The sequence below is a fragment of the Callorhinus ursinus genome, unplaced genomic scaffold (genome assembly GCF_003265705.2).
Source record: "Callorhinus ursinus isolate GAN/ISIS: 27379988/994484 unplaced genomic scaffold, GSC_fseal_2.0 scaffold70, whole genome shotgun sequence".
NCBI lineage: Eukaryota > Metazoa > Chordata > Mammalia > Carnivora > Otariidae > Callorhinus > Callorhinus ursinus.
The window spans coordinates 3,481,807-3,503,216 of NW_027397132.1; the positions used below are offsets into that span (position 1 = coordinate 3,481,807).

Below are 21,410 nucleotides of genomic sequence, written 5' to 3' on the forward strand. Positions count from 1 at the left end.
TTGGTTTCCGCTCAGGTCATGATCTCAGGGTTGTGAAACCGAGCCCTGCATGGGGCTCTGCCCTCAGCGGGGAGTCTGCTTGGGATTCTGTCTCCCCCTCCCCCGCCCCGCCCCTTCCCCGCTCACACTCTCTCTCTCTCTCTCTCTCAAATAAATAATCTTTAAACAACAAAACAAAACAAAAAGAAATCAACCACCCCTGCAACCCAGCCAATCAGGAACCATCATTACTATGAACTCTGGCTTTTCTCCAACAGACTTTTGTTCCAACCCCCCTGCAGCTTCCTCTCTATTCTCCAAAAACAACATTCCTGTTTTGTTTCTTGGATTTGTGTATGGTTTTGCCATAGTTGGCCTGTCCTGAATTGCATTCTCTGTTATTCCTGAATAAACCCACTTCTGCTGGAAAAATCACTTGTCTTATTTTTGAGATTAATAAGATGTTCGCGATTAGCAAGATACTTAAGATACCATTTATTTCAACTTTATCTCTTTTGTATGATAGTTCTATGCTTCTAATTTATAAATAACTGAGTGTGCATGTATGAGGGGTGGACGCACAAGGCTTGTTTACTGATGGGGTACCTACAAAATCACTTTAGAGCCCATAGCCTACACTTTGTTCTGCCCGTGGCCAGCTCCAGGACGCCAGGGCCCGAGCATGTCTTATGCTTCATTACACACCCCACTTAGAAGGTTCAGTACATCCAAAATGATTAGCTCATTACTCTATCGTAAAGTACACTTCCTATTTATGTTTCTGAAAATTCTGGCAGTAAAGTTCCATCCGATGTATAAAGCCATAGCTGGATTCTAAATTCATCATTTGTGGTATGGACACTGTCTCTGGATAGGTTTCCAGCAATATTTCAAACTGTTCCTATTGCTTTGGGAATCATGTCAGAGTACACTTGAAAGGCTTCTGCCTTGCCCCTTTCTCCCAGAAATATTTAAGGCACAAAGAAAATGCGAGATAATTTTATCTGGGTGCACAAGAGCCATGTTTTATAGGGTGGTTCTCTCAGACGACTGTTCCTGGACATTATTCTCAGGAATCCACTTTCAGCTACTACACATATATGAGGTCTGCAGTTAAATTAGCATTATAGAGGACAAAAGAATGTTAAGTGGTCTTCAGAATGAAAAGCAAGGGTTTGTCAGCCTGAAGGAGGATCAGCTGAAATGATATCTGCGGATGCTGTTTGAAGAGGAGGCATTAAAATGAAAGAGGTAAAAACACAGGAAGGAGACGGGCACCGCTTCCTCTTCAATCCTCCTCCCTGCCAGAGGCTGTCACTACACTGGGCATCTTGCACGTGGGGTCAGAGCCCACGATGGGTCAAGGTGGGCACAGTGTCATCTACACAACGACGGACTCCTCCTCATCCAAGAGAATTCCTCTCATCTCCTGACTCTACCCTTTCTTCTGATTTTAAGAAGAAACTTATTCACATTATTAATTCAGTTCAGAAGATCTGATCCACCAAAGTTAACTCAATGTAAAATCTTCAAAGTGAAAACCAAAAGCAGGTTGACAGGTTTATAAGGCTTGCCTGGGTCTGACCTCAGAATAGAAACAGCCACTCTCGGGTGAGTTCAGCCCGTTCTTTTTCCGGCGTGCACCTGAGCAGCGGGAGCCAGCTATGAAAAATTCATGCAGGACGCTTCAGCAGTCCCACCTACATCCTTAACATCTGCTGGCTTCACGTCACATTAAAACCTCAAAGTGAATCCACCCCTGAGATGGCGGCGAGCTGTCACTGGGGAGCAGGAGAATGGATAGTTCAGAGGTGGCCTCTCCTTCTGGACAGGAAGTATCCGTGAAGAACACGCTGCATTTTATCTCCTTAGCCACACAAAGGGAGCAGAAATGGGAAGAGATAACAACGCCATCTACTAAATGTGCACAGAACAGCGGATGGTCCGGTGGAGGGGCTGCATTTCCCTCCTAACTGCCATGCTTTTTTAAACATTTATTTATTTTTATCTGAATCGTCTCTACCTTTTGCTTCCCATAAGCTTCAAGTGTAGCCACAACATGTAGTGACTGAATAGGGCCCAAGGTTTTGAACTCTCGTGTACATGGTTGTTGGGAAGATACATTATTTGCTCCTGTTAGCTGGATGTTAGGGCATCACTCATTTAGATGTTTTGAGACAAGGCTGACCCCTGGGTGCTATCCCACTTCGACACCAGGCTGTCCTGCAGGAGGAACTGCTTATTATTACGACAGGAAACAAGAGGTGGGGCCGCCTGGTGCTCTCCAATTTTAAATTAATTATAGTACAATCCACCAGGAATTTAATTTCCAGTACCTTACCACCTCAGTCGTATTCACTACATAAAGGTTCCTTATTTTAGTCTCCTGCTGCCGAAGAAAAATTTATCTTCGTTAAATGATAATTGACTGTAATACCTTTTGATTCTTCAGAAATGCTGGCTGGCAAGTTTTTTTTAAAATTTCATCAATCTTGTTTGGTGTTTTTACAAAGCCTCCATCAGAAACAAAACAAACCAAGATGTCTAAGTCTGCAGCACACAGCATGTCCTACCGCCAGCTCAGATGGGTCCTGAGGACACCTAACCCCATGATAAACTTAGAGGGGTTGCACATCCCCCTTCCCCGGCCTCACCGGGCGCTGGCCCGAGAGCAGGTTCTGCTGCTGAGAGCATTTGCTGCGGTCCAGAAAGGAGCAGCCCTTAAACATACAATTCTGGGGGCTTCTACAGATTTATCAATATTTCTGATCTTTAGAGGTTTCAAAATAGAATTTTTAGTGTGAAAATGCATAATAGAGTGCCATTTAACTTTTAGCTAGATCCAATATGTCAACAGAATGTTATCCTGAGAATCAAAATAGGCTGCTTCCTCAACCTTCTGACTCTTCACATGTTACTTGGTCCCAAATAAAAAGCAAAGAATATATAAGGAAACAGTGTGCAGGTTTTCTCCCAAGATTTACAGTAAGTCCCTCCACACCATCAACCTTTTTATACCTCACCTTCCATACATTTTACCTGGTGCCAATGAAAAGATAAAAATATACAAGGGAACAAAATGCAAGGCAGTTAATTATAATATTTATGAGCTGCTTCCAATATACTTCTTGGTAGGAGTAGAAACTGAAATTACTGAAAAAGAATTTACATATTCCAATTATCTAACGCCATGGTATTGCATAGGATGGCAACTTGCCAATTCACTGTATTGGCTTTATTTCCTACTGGCCTTTCTAGAACAGGCATGTGGGAAATTACAGGTACAGACTATTCCACAGCTCTGTGATGTCAGCATCACGGTAACCAGACTATTTGTGGAATTTTTTTCCCCTCTTCCAACCAGCGAAGACCAATTTCCTTGTTTCTGACCTAGGATTCTCCCAATCTGACCAATTACTATCCTGGTATGTATATTACATGTGAGTGCTAAATCAATTTTCTAAACAGAACAAATGGTTCTAATTGTAAAACTCAGAAATCATTAAAGTAATCAATCTGTTTGATAACACAATTTCCATCCTTTATTATCAATATTGAAAAAAATCTTGAGAAGTCACATTTATTTCTATTATGATTCTTGATTCAAAAGCCCACACCCAGTCAACGCACATAACTCTCCAAGGCATTAAAAAGGCCACGGTGACAGCCCAATCCGCACACAATCTGTGGTCTGGAGATCAGAATTCAACTCGTAGGAATGGAGCTGCTGATGGCAGGATGATGGCCCCTTAGGAGCACTTACCAGGAAGAGGGTGCGGCGTGACGGAGCACTCAGTTAACCCTGTGGTCTCCTGCCCCACATTTGCTGCCGACATTCACCCAGTCAGTCCTACTCGGCTTCACGCAACTGTACCCCACAGGAAGCAAACACCATGATCCCATCCCATGTAAGACATGAAACTTTTCAAACCACCTGCCGGGGAAGGCCATCCCTTCAAGGTGTTTCTCAAAAAGATGACATTCACTGCTATACGGACAACCCGTTTAATTCACTCTTGTTTGATGGGATCATCAAATGTTGATATTTACAACTGTTTCCCAACTGTATGTTCTCAGGAACAGAGTTAATGCATTTCATCCCATGAAACTTCACGCTGCCAACATCTGGTGACCTGCCCTGCGAGGTACACATTTTAATCTCTTTTAGCTCAGAGTTTTTGCTTCTGATCATTTCTCCCTTCCTCAGCAATCAACACTAGCTAGAGCCTTCTTTCAAAGGTCAAATGTTTAAACTAAGTTTCCTCAAACTAAAACTTCCTTAAACAAACTGAAAGTGTAACTGTATTCTCTTCATTATTCAGTAAAATCAGGTAGAAAAAATGGTCAGCTGATTATAGTTAAGAAATACTGCTAATCTGGGGCAGGCTCTGCCCTGGGCATTGGAGCCTGCTTAAGATTCTCTCTTTCCCTCTCCCTCTGCCCCCTGCTCACTCTCTCTCTAAAAAAAGAAAAAAAAAGAAAAAAGAAATACTGCTATTTTTAACACAACTTTATATATTTTCTCAAAGATCTTATTTTTAAATTAAACTAACAACCTGTGCTTAATCTAGTCTCAAATAAGTTTCATAGATACAATTCCTTAAAAATCAAGATTTTTTTTGTTGTTGTTAAAAACAGTACGCAGTAACAGTGTGCAAAAGCAAAAATATTTTAAATGCCCCAAACAAATAAGATCTTGCAGTCAGAATCACCTGTTGTGCTCATATTTTCTGCATACCACTTCAAAGAAAGCAACTATTGACACTGGATCGATATTAAACCATCACTCAGGCGCCTGGGTGGCTCAGATGGTTAAGCATCTGTCTTCGGCTCAGGTCATGATCCCAGGGTCCTGGGATCGAGCCCCACATCGGGCTCCCTGCTCCTTGGGAGCCTGCTTCTCTCTCTGCCTCTCTCTCTCTGTCTCTCATGAATAAATAAATAAAAATCTTTAATATTAAACCATCGCCACTATCTTAGAGATTTATTGCAAAATGTCCCATGAGAAATATATTAATTAAATCAAGACTTTATTGCCTTCAGAATTATCATTTGGAATTTCAAAACTCACTTGCTATGCTCAAGTGAATGAGCGGGCTGGTCTTGTTCTCTCCGTTCCGCTCGTTGACGGCCTGCGCGTAGTAAGCCCCGGCATCACCTGCGGTCGCGGCAAGAATCACCAGTTGATTTTCCAGCGTGATGGCTCTGTATCAGACAAGAGACAGCGTCAAAGCCACTCCACAGGACTTCTTGTTCGTAAGGCAAATTAATTTATTAGGCCAACTAGAAAGGAATGTCCAGGATTTAAAAAAGACCTGGAAGGACAAAAAACAAGTGTACAGGCCGACCTCAGGAACATGGCGGTGGTTAAGCCTTCTCTGGCCCAGTCCACACTCCTGCAAGGAGGGTCTGAGCCCTCTGACCCTTGGTTGTGAGGAAGACAACATTTTGGAACATATATCCCCAAGGTTTGTTGAAACTCAAAGCTTCCTCTGGGAATGTGTAACAAGTTAGAAGAAATTCCAGAAGAGCTGGTCTTTTCCCTTCAAGCAGGGCTGTTTGATCACACAATGGTCACAAACCTCGAAAATGCAGGGCTGAATCACCCCAAACCTGGACTGGGGGCAAATGAATTCACTTGCAATTTCCTCCACCTCCCAAGGAGCCTCATTAGAGCCTCTGTACCTCTATTTCTCAACTAGTGGGTAGAATAAAAGTTGCCAGTGGGCAGTACTGACCCCTTCGACTTGATTTTCCCATAACCGCTAATGCTAGGACTGCATATTCTTCACCTGGGCCACCTCCCCACATCCAGAGGTACAAACAGTCTAGCCCAACATCACTGAGACCTTCTCGTATACACCAATTCTGCTGCAAAAAGGAAACTCGGAGACACATTTGACCCACCACCTTCTCATTAGAAATGAGAAAACTGAAGATCACAGAGGTTATTTGTTCAAGGTAACATAGCAAGGTGACAATACCAGAGAGAGGACCTGTCTTCCCACATGTGGACTGGTGCTCTGCCAGGCAGATCACACACAGTCTCACCAGAGTACTTACTTAAAGGAAGAGGAAAAAAAAGTAACAAAGATACAACTTCCATAAATCCAGGCAGCTTTTAATGAAAATAAGTGTCGTAGTATCCTTTGCTCTTGCTATAATTTGCAGAATTTATTAACAAAGCAAAAAGATACAAAGGGTGGACTAGGCATTGCAGGTACGACACATTCTGAGCACCCAAGTACACTTTAGTCCCTGCTCTTATCCAAACGCCGGAAGCACCCGGGATCCAGAGTGAAGTGCACTGCTGCCCACAGGTTGTTACTTTATAGGGAATACGTTTATTTGTTCATTTTAAATCCTAGAGAGTCGTAGCCCTTCTAAATTCAGATAAGATCTCTGTTCTGGTAACAAAAAAACATGCAAACTGCAGGACCGGTCATGGGGAATTTTACTATAATAACAATCTTTTTCTTCCTGCTACCTTATGGAAAGCTTTTTCAGACGCTCTTCACTTTTACACATTATACAAGATTCTTACGACGTTACTGCTTATTCAGGGTTCCATAGGATATACTGCAGTTTGAGGCCTCTGTGACTAACCTACCTCCTTTGTCACTTAAGAAAATTTCCCTATTAACGGGTTTTCAATTTTTAGTCCCATAAAAATATCTCAAAGTTTTACCATAATTATTTATGACTCCTTTATAGATTCCTTTATAGAACCATAGAAATTGTTCCATTTTATTTTAGTGTATGTTACCCTGGCACCTAAAATTAAATATGAATATTTATTACACATGAAGTTACACATTTAATAGTATAATTTAAAAAACTGAGTATGTCATAACTTTTTTCTCTAAGATCTGATTTTTGCTGTAGTAATTTCAAATATGCCTATTATTTCTCAGAATTATTCTCCAAAAATGCCTATTAATTCTCTATATTATTTAGGACATTGTCTCAAGGGTATTGAAAATAAAAAGTACATAAGGAATACAGATATTAAAGTTTACATCTATTATAATTTGTATCTTTAAGCTCATTTTTTTCCTTCTGGGTTTTAACTTCTAGGCCACTTTAAGTCAAAAATTATGCCAAAAAAGACAGCACAAAAATGCCTAAGCTTTAGAGAACATTAATGAGGATCAGTTCCCCAGAAGACTTTATTCTTTCTTCCCGTCCAACTCTTTCTGAACAGAGCATTTCTACAAAAGAAACTGAGTTTTTAAAATGAAAATTAAACCATCTGAAGACATTCATCTTAATTTCAGACAATTCAGATAACTGTTATAATGTATAAGAAAAGAGCAATTTTTAAAGACATTGGAGCAGGTACCATGCATTCATTCTCTGAGTCTTCTTCCCTAATAGACCCTGATTCTGCTGTGCCCACGCCTGGCCCAGGCTGCCATGGATGGTAGGAAGGTGGCTCATTCCCAGCACCAGGTTTGGATGTTGGTCATCAGAGGCCTGTACAGGTTCAGGTACCACATGTAAAACATGAGGAACTGGCATGGGACCGCAGCTGCCCTTCTGGACAGTGGGGAGGAGCACGCTTGGGGGAGGACTCTCACCCCTGCTGGAGGCCAGGCAGGAAGCGTGCGTCCCACACTTGGAGGCTGCCAGCCACCCTCACAACGCGGGGGAAGGCGGCGTGTAGACAAAAGCAGGAGGGACAGAATTTTGAGAGTCAGAGCACATTAGACAACAGCCTGAAGGTGATGATGAGAAAGTAAGCTAACTGATCCTTTAACGTGACTCTTCTATGTGTCCATAAAACATTCTGTGAAAATATCAGGTTACTGAGGAGGGGGCTGACTTCCAACATCTCTTCCTCATCCCCGCCATTTTCTAGTAGTGATGTGGTTTGGAGAATTGACCCCAACCAGTGTAAGCCAATCACGGTAAGCCGATCCCTCTTGCCAGGGACTGACCGAGGAAGCCAGGCTTGAGCCAGTTGGCCTACGGCAGGTGTCTGGGAACTGTCCTTACTCTGGGGGCAGTCAGGCCTAAGTCCGTCTCACCAAACGGAAGGGCAGGATCTCCATTCCATGGCTGGTGGGAACAGGCTTTTTCTCCCTCCACCAGATATGAATGAAGAAGCGTGCTGTCCAGATGTTCACAGTGGCAACTATATGACCACGAAGGGAAGAACCTTAGCATGAAGCTCATGATGCTGGTGGCAGGACAGAGAGAAAAGAGAGTAGCTAGGTCCTTCGTCTTGATAACCCGACCGAGTCATTGAACCAACCATCCAGGAGCCCATCCTCTCTCTGGGCCCCTATTTCATGAGATGATGTACTTTATTCACGTTTAAACTTGTTTAAGTTAGGGTTTCTCTTTCTAGAAGTCAAATGAATCCTGATACAGATGCAAAACAGCATATCCAGTAGCATCCACCATTTGGGGTTCAAAAAAAGAAGAATGTGTTCTCAGTGCATAAAAATAATCCTCTATATGTGTATATACAAATGTTAACAGCAGTTAACTTTGAGTGGTAAAATTATAACTTATTTTCTTTTGATTTCTGTATTTTAAAATATCTTTCCACAGTATGTCACTTTTATTCCAGGAGAACAACTTTCAAAATGAATGCAACGGCATGCGTTTAGTACTTTGCCCATCATACAGACTACTTGGCTTTTTTATCACATAATTCCAAAGTACTAATTTAAAACTTACATTGACTTTACAGGAAGATTATAGCATTAAGCCAAGGAGATTTTTCCTTCATTTTCACTTTATTAAAATAAATGTATGTGTGGTTTTACATGAAATGATTTCCTTAGTCTTTCCCATTTTGATTCTACATTTCATTTTTTATAATATTTTTTATTATGTTATATTAGTCACCATTCAGCACATCATTAGTTTTTGATGTAGTGTTCCATGATTCATTGTTTGTGTATAACACCCAGTGCTCCATGCAGAACGTGCCCTCCTTAATACCCATCACCAGGCTAGCCCATCCCCCCACCCCCTCCCCTCTAGAACCCTCAGTTCGTTTCCTGGAGTCCATCGTCTCTCATGGTGCTGCATCTCCCCCTCTGATCCGCCCCCCTTCATTCTTCCCTTCCTTCTCCTAATGTCCTCCCTGCTATTCCTTACGTTCCACAAATAAGTGAAACCATATGGTAATTGACTTTCTCTGCTTGACTTATTTCACTTAGCATGATCTCCTCCAGTCCCATCCATGTTGATGCAAAAGTTGGGTATTCATCCTCTCTGATGGCTGAGTAATATTCCATTGTCTATATGGACCGCATCTTTATCCGTTCCTCTGTTGCAGGGCATCTCGGCTCTTTCCACAGTTTGGCTATTGCGGACATTGTTGCTATGAACATTGGGGTGCATATGGCCCTTCTTTTCACTACATCTGTGTCTTTGGGGTAAATACCCAATAGTGCAATTGCTGGGTCATAGGGTAGCTCTTTTTTTTAACTTTTTGAGGAACCTCCACACTGTTTTCCAAAGTGGCTGTACCAACTTGCATTCCCACCAAGAGTGTAAGAGGGTTCCCCTCTCTCCACAACCTCTCCAACATTTGTTGTTTCTTGCCTTGTCCATTTTTGCCATTCTAACTGGTGTAAGGTGGTATCAAAATGAAATCTTCTAACTTTTAATTCCATGGGATAGTAAAAAAGAAAATGATACACAAATTCAAAAGTTCAGTGCATTATAGCTTGGGAAAACAGTGTTGGACATGTGAAGAACAAGCTGAAGGGTTGCTTGCTGCCGGCCATAAGCACAGGGACGGTTCTCAGAGAGAAATCTATTGGCTGTCCTGAGTAATGGGGCTTTACTAAGAGGGAAAGACAGTGGTTCAGAAGAGGACTCATTTGAAAGGGCACACTCCAAGTGCTTTTGGCTCTGCACGTGATTCTCCCAACACTTTCTTGAGGCAGTTGGCAAAATAAGAATTCTCTATTTCGGGGAAGTTAAAACCTCAGAGGAGATCCCTGGGGTCTTTGGCCATCAGCTCTGATCAAAATCACCCGTGAGGGGAAAATGCCCCTGGACACCTAGATCCAAGGGCTTATGCACTGCATGCATGGGGCTGGGGGCGGGGCAATCAGCGGGCATATCTTCAAGTGAGCTTCCTGCCACACTTGCCAATGTTGGGGGATGTCACGCTCTCAATGTCATACAGAACACCGGCTTTCCAACCTGTGGCCCTGACACCTTAATTATGAAAGCACCAGCTTGGTGGTTGATGAAAACGGCCTCGCTTGTACCTCCCCCCTAGAGCTGCCCGAGACCAGGAAGGAAAGCAAGGGTAGACATTCTCCTGGATTGCTGTGGGAAGAGAACCAAATAACTGTATTCATTACTTAGTCAGATTTGCGTCCCCAGGCCTAACTCAGAGCAGAGGAAGTACAAACCTGAACCAGGTGCACACGGCCCATGTCCCATGGAGCTTGGATTCAGTGTTTTTATGAACTACAAGAAGTAATAGGAAACACTTTATTCACTTTCCCTTAAGAGCAGGAAGATACAGAGACAGGGAGGAGCCATTCAAGCTTTTTACCAGCTTAGTTACCACTGTGGTCCATGCTTTGCCAAACATTTCAATTTAATCCATGCAGGGAGTCTTTTCTATAGCATGTATGGTTAATTTCATCAGGGCAAATATATGGGGAAATATAATTAAATTTATATAAAGTCTTTAACCTATTCTACATTAGCTGTCAACTCTTAATTACAGATTCAAGTGGGGGTACATTATAGGATAGGATTTCTCAAATGATAACTCCCTTAAACTGTCTGGATCTGAAGCATGTTCAATACACAGATGTTCTGCCTTAGACACAGTTGCCCCCAGTATTTAAGCACAGAGCCTGACAAACAGAATGTCACCAATAGATGCATGTTGAATGAAGAGAAAGAAGAAAACATGCACGTATTCATATTGATAAATTTTCTCTCACTGTTCATTTTTGAGTTTGCAACTCCATCTTGGTACCAGAACCCAGGCAAGGAAAAGAGTCACCCAACCCTTCACTGAGTCTATATGGAGCGCCTGTGGTGTGCATGACACCGTCCAGGGAAGGTGACTGGGGAATACGGTTACTGAGTGCAAGGAGGTAAGTCAATGGGAAGAACACATCCAAAAGACAGAAAAAGAAAATGATAGGTCTGTGAAGTCCCAACTATGTATTTTGTAGAATTTTAGAGGAGGAGTAGAGAAGCCAAAGAGGCAGCTGAAAATGTAAAGGTCTGACCACATCCATCTTCCTGGTGACAGCTTCTTAAAAAATAAAATGCGGATGAGATGTCATGTTAGGAAGACAGGCCAGGTTCTCTAACCGAGAACACACATAATAGCTCAGTAACAGGAGGGCGGCTTCCGGAGGTGACAGAGAAGCAAGTACCAACCTCACCTCTGTTGAGCCTCCTACCCACATGTCTCGCCTTCCTCCTGAAGCTCTGGTCAAGGGCTCCTATTTGTCCTGCTCCAAAGGATGATGCATCCATCTTTCCCCCAGACTGTGGGCCTGGCCTGGGGCTTCCCAGACTGCTCACTAGGAGCGCAGCACTGGGTGGGCATCGGGGTCAGCTTGCCTAGCAGCAGCAGAGACAGAACTTCCCAGCGCCACAAACAGAAGAAAAGAGGGACACCCTCCTGAGGGCACAATGTCTGTCTCTGAATAAAGCAGAAGGGACACCGGAGCTCAGAGCTCATTCATCTTCTCCAAGACTAGTTCCTGGTGGGTTGAGGTAAAACATGGCCTATCTTCAAATTAAAATCTCAAATGATCTACAGAGAAGACACCCCCTCTTTCTACCAGTACAAGATGATTACAGACGACAGGCAGTAACTCCATGGGTAAACCCAGGCTGAAGTCATCACAATACTCTGTGTTGATAGAGAAAGGTCCTGGTAATGCCCAGACAAGTATGACCTGGACGGTCAACAGGCCTGGAATCAGGCTCTGGTTTGTTCCCTCAGGCTCACTACTTTGTTTTGTCATCTGTGAAGTAGGGGTGACAGGACTCATCAAAAGGACCTTCGTCAAGTACAAATCAGGCAGTGACATGAGTGGGGCTGACACTAAGTCCTCTGCTCAGTATTTGCCGGATCTGAATCTGGCTCCTCAGGTGTGGTGCGTATGGATGGCAAATAGATAATAAATGTAGTCAACCATCCTCCTTCTAGGGCTAAATATCAAATACTTTTTACAGTTTTACTGAACAGACTGCCGTACAAACATGGCCAAGTCACGGAATTACCAGATTCACGTCATAACTGCTACTCCCTAAAGCCATGTGCACAGAAGCCAAAGTAATGCTCTAGCAAAGAAGCCTAGGAAAGCCTATTTTCAGGTACCTCCACCCATCTCCCACTCCAACAGCAATCCCTGCGATATGAGACTTTAATGCAGGAAAATCCCTGGATTCTTCTCAACACATGTTGACGTGTCATAAACAGAATCAGTCCTTTTCCTCTTGGAAAGACACTGCACAACAGGAGAGACGGGAAAGCAATAAAGAAATTTCACGGTAACCCAATACACCTACTGCAGGGTATATTCCATCGGGGATTTTCGCCCAGGATAAATGGATTTATTTATAGCAGTGCTTCTTAAATTTTCCAGGTATTTTTACTTATTTATTTTTCTAGTCCACTCATTTTGTTTTGCTTTTTATTTCTTTTTCTAGCTACTTTTAAAAAGCATTTTAATCAATGTATACTTTACCCAGAGCCTTTTGTTACTTTAGCTAATGGTTCCAGCTCTGGGCACAAATATGAGGCTATACCCAAATTCTGGCCTGGTCATATGTGGAAGAACGAAGTTGACTGAGGAAGGTTCAACCAGAGCTGAAGTTCAGGCATAAAAATTCCCAGCCACGTTTTTTTTCTTGCTAAAACAAAACAATTAGAAAAAGAAACAAGACTCAACAAAATGTGCAGAATGTGTAGTCAGGTCCTCAAACATTGGAACTCACCCAGACCATAAAATCCACTCAAACTAGAAACCATTAAAAAGGATGACAGAAAAACATCTAGAACCTAGATAGACCCTAATGAAACTGTCCCTAGAGTGGGACTCTCCTGAGATCCTCTCCAAACAGTGGACAGATCTGAAAAAGTTCATTTTATATATGGCACAATAAAAACAATACCTATGTCAGCCCAGAATTAAACGCGTATTGCCATGGCCAACTGAGGTACTAGTGCTGCCAAGCCGGTGGATGCGAGAACCCCCATGAAGGCCCCCACAGCACGTGTGCACCCGCCTGCAGCCCCTGTGACCCCCTGTCATTCCATGGCAGCCATCCCCGCCTAGCGGGCTATGTCGGGAAGGCTGAGCCTGGCGATTCAAGCATCCAGACAAGTCAGACAGTTTATCTCTGTATCTCCCTTCCTTCAGCACAAGGCACATGGAGGCTTTCTTCCTCCTGCAGAAGAAGGGGCAGTGGGCAGAGTGCTTGACCCTGGCTCCGCATGGCAGCGCCTGTGCTCGGCCATGTCTTCATGGCAGGATCAAGCACAAGGAATAGCGGCCGTGAAAAACAGTGTTTCTTGAAGAGCGAACAATAGTGAGGAATGCTGGCAGATCAAGGGCGGGGGAGGGGGGGGACAGACTGCTTCTGGAATATTCTCCCCCTTGCAGGTCAGTCACAGCATTAGTTCCTCTTTAAAGGAAGGTGATTACGACAAAGTGGTTCTACTCTTTGTTAAACGGTCTTTGATGACATAGGGACAAAGCTGTGCCCACAGACCACACATGGCCGTGGCAGAGCCGCAACACCTCAAGTATTACAGCTGCAGCTCCATGGTGGCGCCCCTCCACGCGCTTCTGGAAAACGCACGTTCCCCAGACTGTGGGCAAGAGCCTTGTGCTCAAGGACAGAACTCTGTCAGCAGTGGAGATGACAATAAATCTAGAAGGATACCCAACTTTTAACTCTGTTTCTTTCTGGAAACTACCGGTATGGGCCACGGCATTTGTGTATAAACAGAATGCTCCATCACACAGCCTACGAGCCTTCTGTGCTTACGCACACAGCCTGGCCAACAAACGCAGAGAAATGGTAAAACAGTCACACAGAGCAACTGATTTATAAATAAGGCTGGGAGGGATTTAAAACCCTGGGCTCCTAAACTAAACCCTCAGGAAGGGTTACCACATCCCTTGTTAATGTGAAATGAAAATGTCTTCAGGGAGCACAGGCTGGGCTAAGGGCCCAGAAGACCTTGCATTATTTACCCCGCACTGGGAGGTAGTCCAAAGGTGCTGATCAGCAAATCCAGTAGAACCGTTAGCCACAGCTGGGAGATGGACAGTGGTGTTTTTTCCTGAGTTCTGACAGGTTTCTCTGAGTTCCATTTCAGCAGGGGTGAGCCTGTTTGTTTTGGATGTATCTCCCTGAGAACAGATGCCCTGGGCACCGCCCATTCATCCCACAACCTGGAGCTGCTTGCAGTTCCACAGAAGGAGCAAGAAGCCCCTTTCAACCATCCTCCTCTACCAAGCTGCTCTGCCCTCCTCACAGAGCGATGAGATGCAGACGTTTCTGAGCACATTCCATGGGCCTGGCATGTGCTCAGCGCTCTGCACACATCGCTGCATCTGGTTCTCCCAGCACCTGGTGGTTGTGACCAAGAAGTGGATGGAGAGATCACTGCTGGGGACCCTCCTCTGCATCCCGCCCCAGCTGTGGGCACTGAACAGGCTGCCTGTCTGTCGGTGGGGATAACAAAGGCACTCATTGCTTAGCAGTGGCATGAGAAACAAACAAGATTAGCATGATGCCTGGCATATGCCCCCAAATCCAAAATGCTGAGCTACTGTTGTCACCCCTACGGGTAGGAAACAGATGCTACTAGAGGTGAAGGAACCTTCCCAAAGAAAGTGGAAGAATCGAGACTCTAACCCAGTCCCCTCCACCCCACCCACCCCAAATTCTCTTTAGTTCCCTCACCTGAGTCTAGCCACCTTCCTTCTCCCTGGATCTGGTGGGGCACGAGGCCAGGAACAGTATTTGGCGTAAACCTTTGTCCTGGCACTCAAGACTGCTGCAGCCTGGGTGTGTGCCTCTCCCTCCCTCCTGTCTCCGTCTCTCCCTCTCTGTCTCTCTCCCCCACTTCTCTAGGACTCAGGTCAGGCTCCTCGGTAGCTAGGACAGTGCTCAGCATGAGGCAGTGACCATGGAGCTAGTGATGCACTTGGGTTTGTCAAAGTCCCACATGTTGACATCTACCAGGAGGACCACTGCTCCACAAGAGGCCAGAGCTTGGCAGGGGAGCCCCATGCCCCTGAGGTATATAAACTTGAGGTGAGGGGTTCCCCTTCCTATCCTGGCAGAACCCAAAAGCCAGGCCTCCTTGGTCCCTCTGGTAGGAATTATGTTCCCCACTAGATCCAGCCATTGCTCCTGCGAACAAGAGGCAGACATTGGAGACTTGGGGTCAGCTATGAATATTAGTGATAATTTCCTTCGGAGACAGGCAATCTTTTTTTCTCAAGAACTACCCACTTTGGACTTTTCCAGGAAAAGCTTTATAAAACCATTTGATGTGGACATTAGGATGTGTCTAAAATGAGAAAATAGGCAGGTAACTTCAGATTTGCCAGGGTAAATGGTGATATGCCCAAAATATAGCCATAAATAATTTAAAGAGGACCATTTTGGGAAAGTCTAAGAATACTGAAAACATTATTATCCATGACAGTACACCTGTGAGATACAGGCAGTGTGCAGAGTTAGGTAACATCACTCATGGTGCCTAGATACCCCACAGGAAAACAAAATGAGGAAAATGGATAAAAATAGAAGAAAGGGTAACAGCCATTTTTCCCAACTGTCTCCACTTCCTGCCATTGTTAACGATCATGCAGTTCATTTCCATGACAAACATAACACAGTAACATAAAACGTAATTGCCTCCATTTGTCTTCATGGAGAACCGTGCTGTTGTTTGTTAGGTGTTGATGGATTCGTTCTTGGTCCTTGGCCACATTTCTCAACAGGCGTTTTAGGTTTGCCCCAAGCAGTATTCAACCCACACCCTGGCCCCAAATTATTACAATGAACCAGGCACTAGGTTTGAACACAGTGAAAGACCACAGCCAGAGTTACCCAAAGGTAAAGCCCTCTGAGAGTCCCCAAAGGAGAGGCCAGCCTTGCAGGGTGGAGAGGGATGGAAAACGTGCAGCCTAACTCTCAGCCCTGGTATGTAGCATAGGCACTTCCTTTGTGTCTACAGAATAATGGCCCCAGGGCTGGCCACGTGCTAACCACCGGAGCCTGTAAATATGTTACCTCACACAGCAGAGGAACTCTGCAGATGTGATTAAGGATCCCATATGAGAAGATGATACTGGATGATCTGGGTAGGTCCAAGTCATCACAAGGGTCCCTCAAAGTGAACACAGTCAGGGGAGTCAGAGCCAGAGAGAGATCTGAAGGGCTACAGGTCCAAGAACACAGGTGCCTCTAGAGCTGGAAAGGCAAGAAACAGATTCTTCTCCAGACCCGCCAGAGGAATGCAGCCCTCCACACACCTTGATTTTATCCAGTCAGACTCAATTCGGACTTCCGACCTCTAGAATGCAAGAAAATAGACCTGTGTTGTTTTAAGTCACTGAGTTTATGGAAATTTGTTACAGCAGCCACGCTAGTTCTCTGGGCTCCGTTTCTTCACCTCTGAAATGAGAGATCTCTGCCTAGCTCACGGGGCCATCTTGTGTATTAAAAAATAAGTCTGAAGTGTGTATATGATGGCGGGATGTGCATTGTTGAATATTGACGGCGCCAGGCAATGCGCGTCCCACCATCGCACTGCAGGACTGATGTAGAGCTACCTGTGACCAAGTACCGGCATCTATGTGCTTATTTGTGGTGAGTAGAGAAGACTTTCAATCAAGAGCATGTTCAGTCTCTCTCTTCCTTTCCTATGGGGCCTTACCAAGCAGTTTGGGGTGGCAGCAGAGCCTAGAGGAGGGGAGAGTCTTGGGAATTCAGCCCAAGGAGAGAAACATGAAGTCTGGAGTGGATCCAGAAAGGAAGAGGGAGAGCAAAGAGGCCAGGCTGGTGGGGAGGTTAGTGGGAGGAAGGAGAGAGGGTGGAAAGAGAAGTTGTGTGGTTTGCAGGAGTTTTGGAATTCTTTGAAGAACTGGCAGTGATTTGAATTGCTTTGACATTTTCTTTCTTAGATGGGCCATATAATATTTTTCTGTCTTGCCACCATCAGACTAGTACAAGATGTGTTTCATTCATTCATTCATTCATTCACTCACTCACTCACTCATCTAGCAAATGATCATTGAACCCTTACTAGGGAATTTCCTGATAGATAAGAGAGTATCAAGGGGTTTAATTAGTCGCCACATTCCAGCAGAGAACTGTGGAGTCAAGCAGTACCTCACAGTGGCTAAAATTGATAGTTCCAATTCCTGATGCCAGATGTGGTCTCTAAATGCCATTTCCATATGAAGAAACCAGTTTCTTGTGGAGAAATGGTTGATGATGGGTCTGTGCCAGGAAATGTACAAGATAAGCCTTGAACATGGTAGATCACACAGGCAGGAAACCATCAAAGGCTAGGTCACAGCACAAGGACTCAGGGCTCAACTAAGGAATTTCCTAGGATCCTAAAAGGGCATGATTTCAGCATCATAAATCAGAAAGGAAGGTTTCAGGATATAAGATAAGCACATAAAAACCAACTATTTCCATGTAATGGCAACAAACACATGAAAACAAAAATTAAAGATATAATGTAATTCACAATCACTCAATAGATGTGAAAATTATACTTATGTGAAGATCTGACAAGTATGACTAGGACTCATATGTGAAAAACTACAGAAAACATTGGAGGGAGAAAAAAAGCTCCCAGAACCATTTTTTTTGTAGTTGGAAGATTTTTCTAAAATTCATGAAACAGTATGGTATTGGCAGATAAACAGACACACAGATCAATGGAACAGAATACAGAACCTAGAAACACACCCACAGAAGTCTGTCCAACTGGTTTCTGACCAGGGTGAAGATGCAGTTCAACGGAGCAAGAGACTTTGCAACAAATGGTGTTAGAGCAACTGGACATTCATGGAGGGAAAAAAATTAACCTGGACCTAACCCTCATACATCTTATACAAAAATTGACTCATAATGGATCTAAGATTTCTATGTAAAATGTAAAACTATAAAATTTCTAGAATAAATTCAAGGGAAATCCTTTGTAGAGTCCTCAGACATGACATTAAAAGCACAACCCATAAATGAAAAAAAAGCAATAAACTAGACTTGAACAAAATAAAAACTTCTGTGAAAAACCCTGTAAAGAAACAGACATGTCACAGATTGGGAGAAAATATCTGCAAACCACAAATCTGATATAAGAACATACATCTAGAAGATATAAAGACTCTCAAAAGTCAACAGTGATTTAAAAAAAAAAATCCAATTAGAAAATGGGCAAAGGACAAGAAGAGACATTTCACTGAAGAGGATATACGGATGGCAAACGAGCCCATGAAAAGATGCTCAATATCACTAGCCATTAAGGAAATGCAAAACAAAACCACAATGAGCTATTACTACATACTTATTAAAACAGCCAAAATTGAAAATGGTGATATGGAAAAACTACATCTTTCATTCACTACTGGTGAGAACATAAGATGGTACAGCCACGCCAGAAAATTGGCTGTTTCTTAAAGAAGTTAAACATATACTTACCATTTCACCCAGCAGCTGTATTCCTGGACATTGATCCCATATAAAAGGAAAACCCACATTCACACAGAAGCCTATAAATGTTCACAGCAGCTTTATTTGGAATAGCCCAAACCTGGAAACAAATGTCCCTCAACAGGTGAAGGGTTAGGCGAACTTTGCCGCTGCCACACCGTAGAACAACACTGAAGCAATGAAACGGAGCTACCTGTGGATACACACAGCTTGGATGGATCTCAAGGGCACTACACCGAGCGAAGAAAGCCAATCTTGAAAGGTCACATACTGTATGACTCCCCTTATATTACTGTTCTTGAAATGACAAACTTACAGAGATGGAAAACAGGCTAGTGGTTGCTGGTAAGGGACGTTGTAGGGGAGGGAGCAGCATTCGGGATACCTCTGAGGTGGTGGGGCAGCTGTGTGTCCGGACTGCAGTGGTGGGTACACAAATCTGCACATGTGATAACAGGACACAGAACTAGACACACACGTGGGACCGATGTCAATCTCCCCAGTTCTGAAATTGCACTGTAGTTATGTAAAATATAACCACTGGATGAAAGATACATGGGCATCTCTGAGGAAAGACAGGATTTTTGCAACTTTCTGTAAATGTATAATGTAGGATTATTTCAGAATAAAAACAAAACAAAAACAAAACAAAAAAACTATGCTAGAGAAAAGCAAAAGAAGGAACACTCCGAACTCATTCTATGGGACAGAACGGTCTGGAAATGAAAACCAACAAGCCGTTTTACCCTCCTAGAGCATACTGGTTGTCCACGGTTCTCACTGCAGTTTCCTCGGAGAGACAAATGCTGGAGAGTGAGAACGGAATAATAAAACAGGATGTGCCACACGAAACCAAGGTTAGAGGATCCAGACAGAGAGCACCAAGTGCAAGGCCCTGTGATGGGACAGGCTTGGTTCATTACAGGATGTCCAAGGAAGCCAAGGAGGTAAGAGCATCCACATCATGTGGAACCTTCCAGACCTTATCAATGGGAAGCCCACTTCCTGCTTTGGTCAAGCTTGAAGAGAGACCCTCGGAGCCAAGGAGGGAGGATGAAAGGGACAGCACAGTGACGATCAACAACGGACATAAATAAAGTACATAAGTGTAGCTACAAGAATGCAAAACGCACAGCTGAGGCCAGTCGGTGAATTTAAGAAAAAAAGGGACTGAACAATTCAGTAGACTCTCAGGGTCATGAAACAGGAATTTATGCTTTTAATTATAACCTTATAGTGATATTGAAAAGAGAATAAATTATATGCACTATGCTCCAAAGAAAGGTAGAGACATATTAGAAAAGTTTTCATTAAAGCTACCACAAAGGAAAAAAAAGTTATGGTGATAAAATATTACTTCTCTCTATTTAAAAAAATCCCATTATATGAAATAGCTAATTACACAAGAATGCCTCCTAAATGAAAAAGGGATGTGTCTTCTGTGTCTTCTTTTGCTCCCAAACTCTCAGCTTAGTACCAGCTAGTTCAACTGTGCTTTGGGGTGTATTAGTAAAATGAAGGAATTTGCTAAAAACTGCATTTCATTGTACAGCTATCTGAGTTTGGGACATGTCAGTTAGGGCAGGAGGAACAGAGGGGTTGACAAAAAGAGAAAGTCAAAGGGAGTTAGCTTAACCAGAACCCAGACTTAAGTCTACAGAGTCAGGGAAAGGTGAGGCCAGCCTGCTGGTATACCAGGGCTTCCAGCATGCCTCTGCAGGTGGATAAGATATCTCAAAGGGCACAAAGGACTTTCCTCTTTTGATGCAGGAATAAGCTGTGTAGGAGTGATACTGATAACTCTGAACACTGTGGTACTTTACGAATCATCTGGTTTGTGACAGCAGAGGAAACAGCACTTTGTTTTACAGATAGATAACTAGTAGTTAGTCAAGAGCACATCAATGTGGCTGGACATTTTCACTGATGAATAACAGGAATAAAGATATGTATATGACATTACTCAAATACCGAACTGGCTAAGAGGTGACAGGACCAGATTTTTTTTAAATAAGAAAATAGAATTGCTCCCTTCCCTTCAGTTCATCAGACTATAAAAGCAGAAAACCTACGGTACTGAAGCCTGCTCATAAAAGTTAGGGGTCAAGTGCTAAATCCAAACCCCTGCTGTAATCTAACCAAAAAAAAAAAAAAATCTGGTTTTTATTGTACATACTTGAAGGTTCTAATGAAGCACATGCAAAAACCTAACTAGCTACATAACTCTGGGAAAGGTATACTGTTCCATCTCATACAGACATGGAGTCAAAGCTTAACCCAGAAAAGGAAAAAAGAAAAGTGTAGAACAGAGTTAGAAAAAAACATGAACCAAGCACCCATGATACAGCAATCTAGTCAAGTAAGATAAATGCCTAAATAGACACCAAAAGCAGAGAGCTCCAAATTTGCCACCCTACAAAACAAGTAAACCCAGGCAAGTATAAAGAGACGTTACGGAGCCTCGGCTGTCAATCTACAATAAATGATACCTAACACAGTCACGTGCCTTCAGCATGGAGAAGCCAGAATAGGTCTCAGGGGAACGAGTGGGGACACAGAGAGGTGTGCCACACTTCCAGGTAACTTAATTACTGGATCATAATGATGTAATTTCTCTCTAGATTTAGTTGAAAATTTTACCAAAGTTCTAAGGAACACTCCAGTTGAACTTTCTGAAAATGGAAAATAAATATTTTTTAAGTTTTAAGAAGAATGAAAAA

General features: G+C 43.3%; 1 protein-coding gene across 2 annotated transcripts in view; it reads right to left on the reverse strand.

The window, feature by feature from the left end:
* SDK1 (sidekick cell adhesion molecule 1) overlaps nucleotides 1-21,410 on the reverse strand; it is an 893,742-nt gene that overhangs the window by 342,978 nt on the left and 529,354 nt on the right. For both annotated transcript variants that reach the window (XM_073886319.1, XM_073886318.1), the window contains one exon: nucleotides 5,051-5,184. In XM_073886319.1, the coding sequence (XP_073742420.1) occupies nucleotides 5,051-5,184 (134 nt within the window). The remainder of the gene's footprint in view (nucleotides 1-5,050; nucleotides 5,185-21,410) is intronic.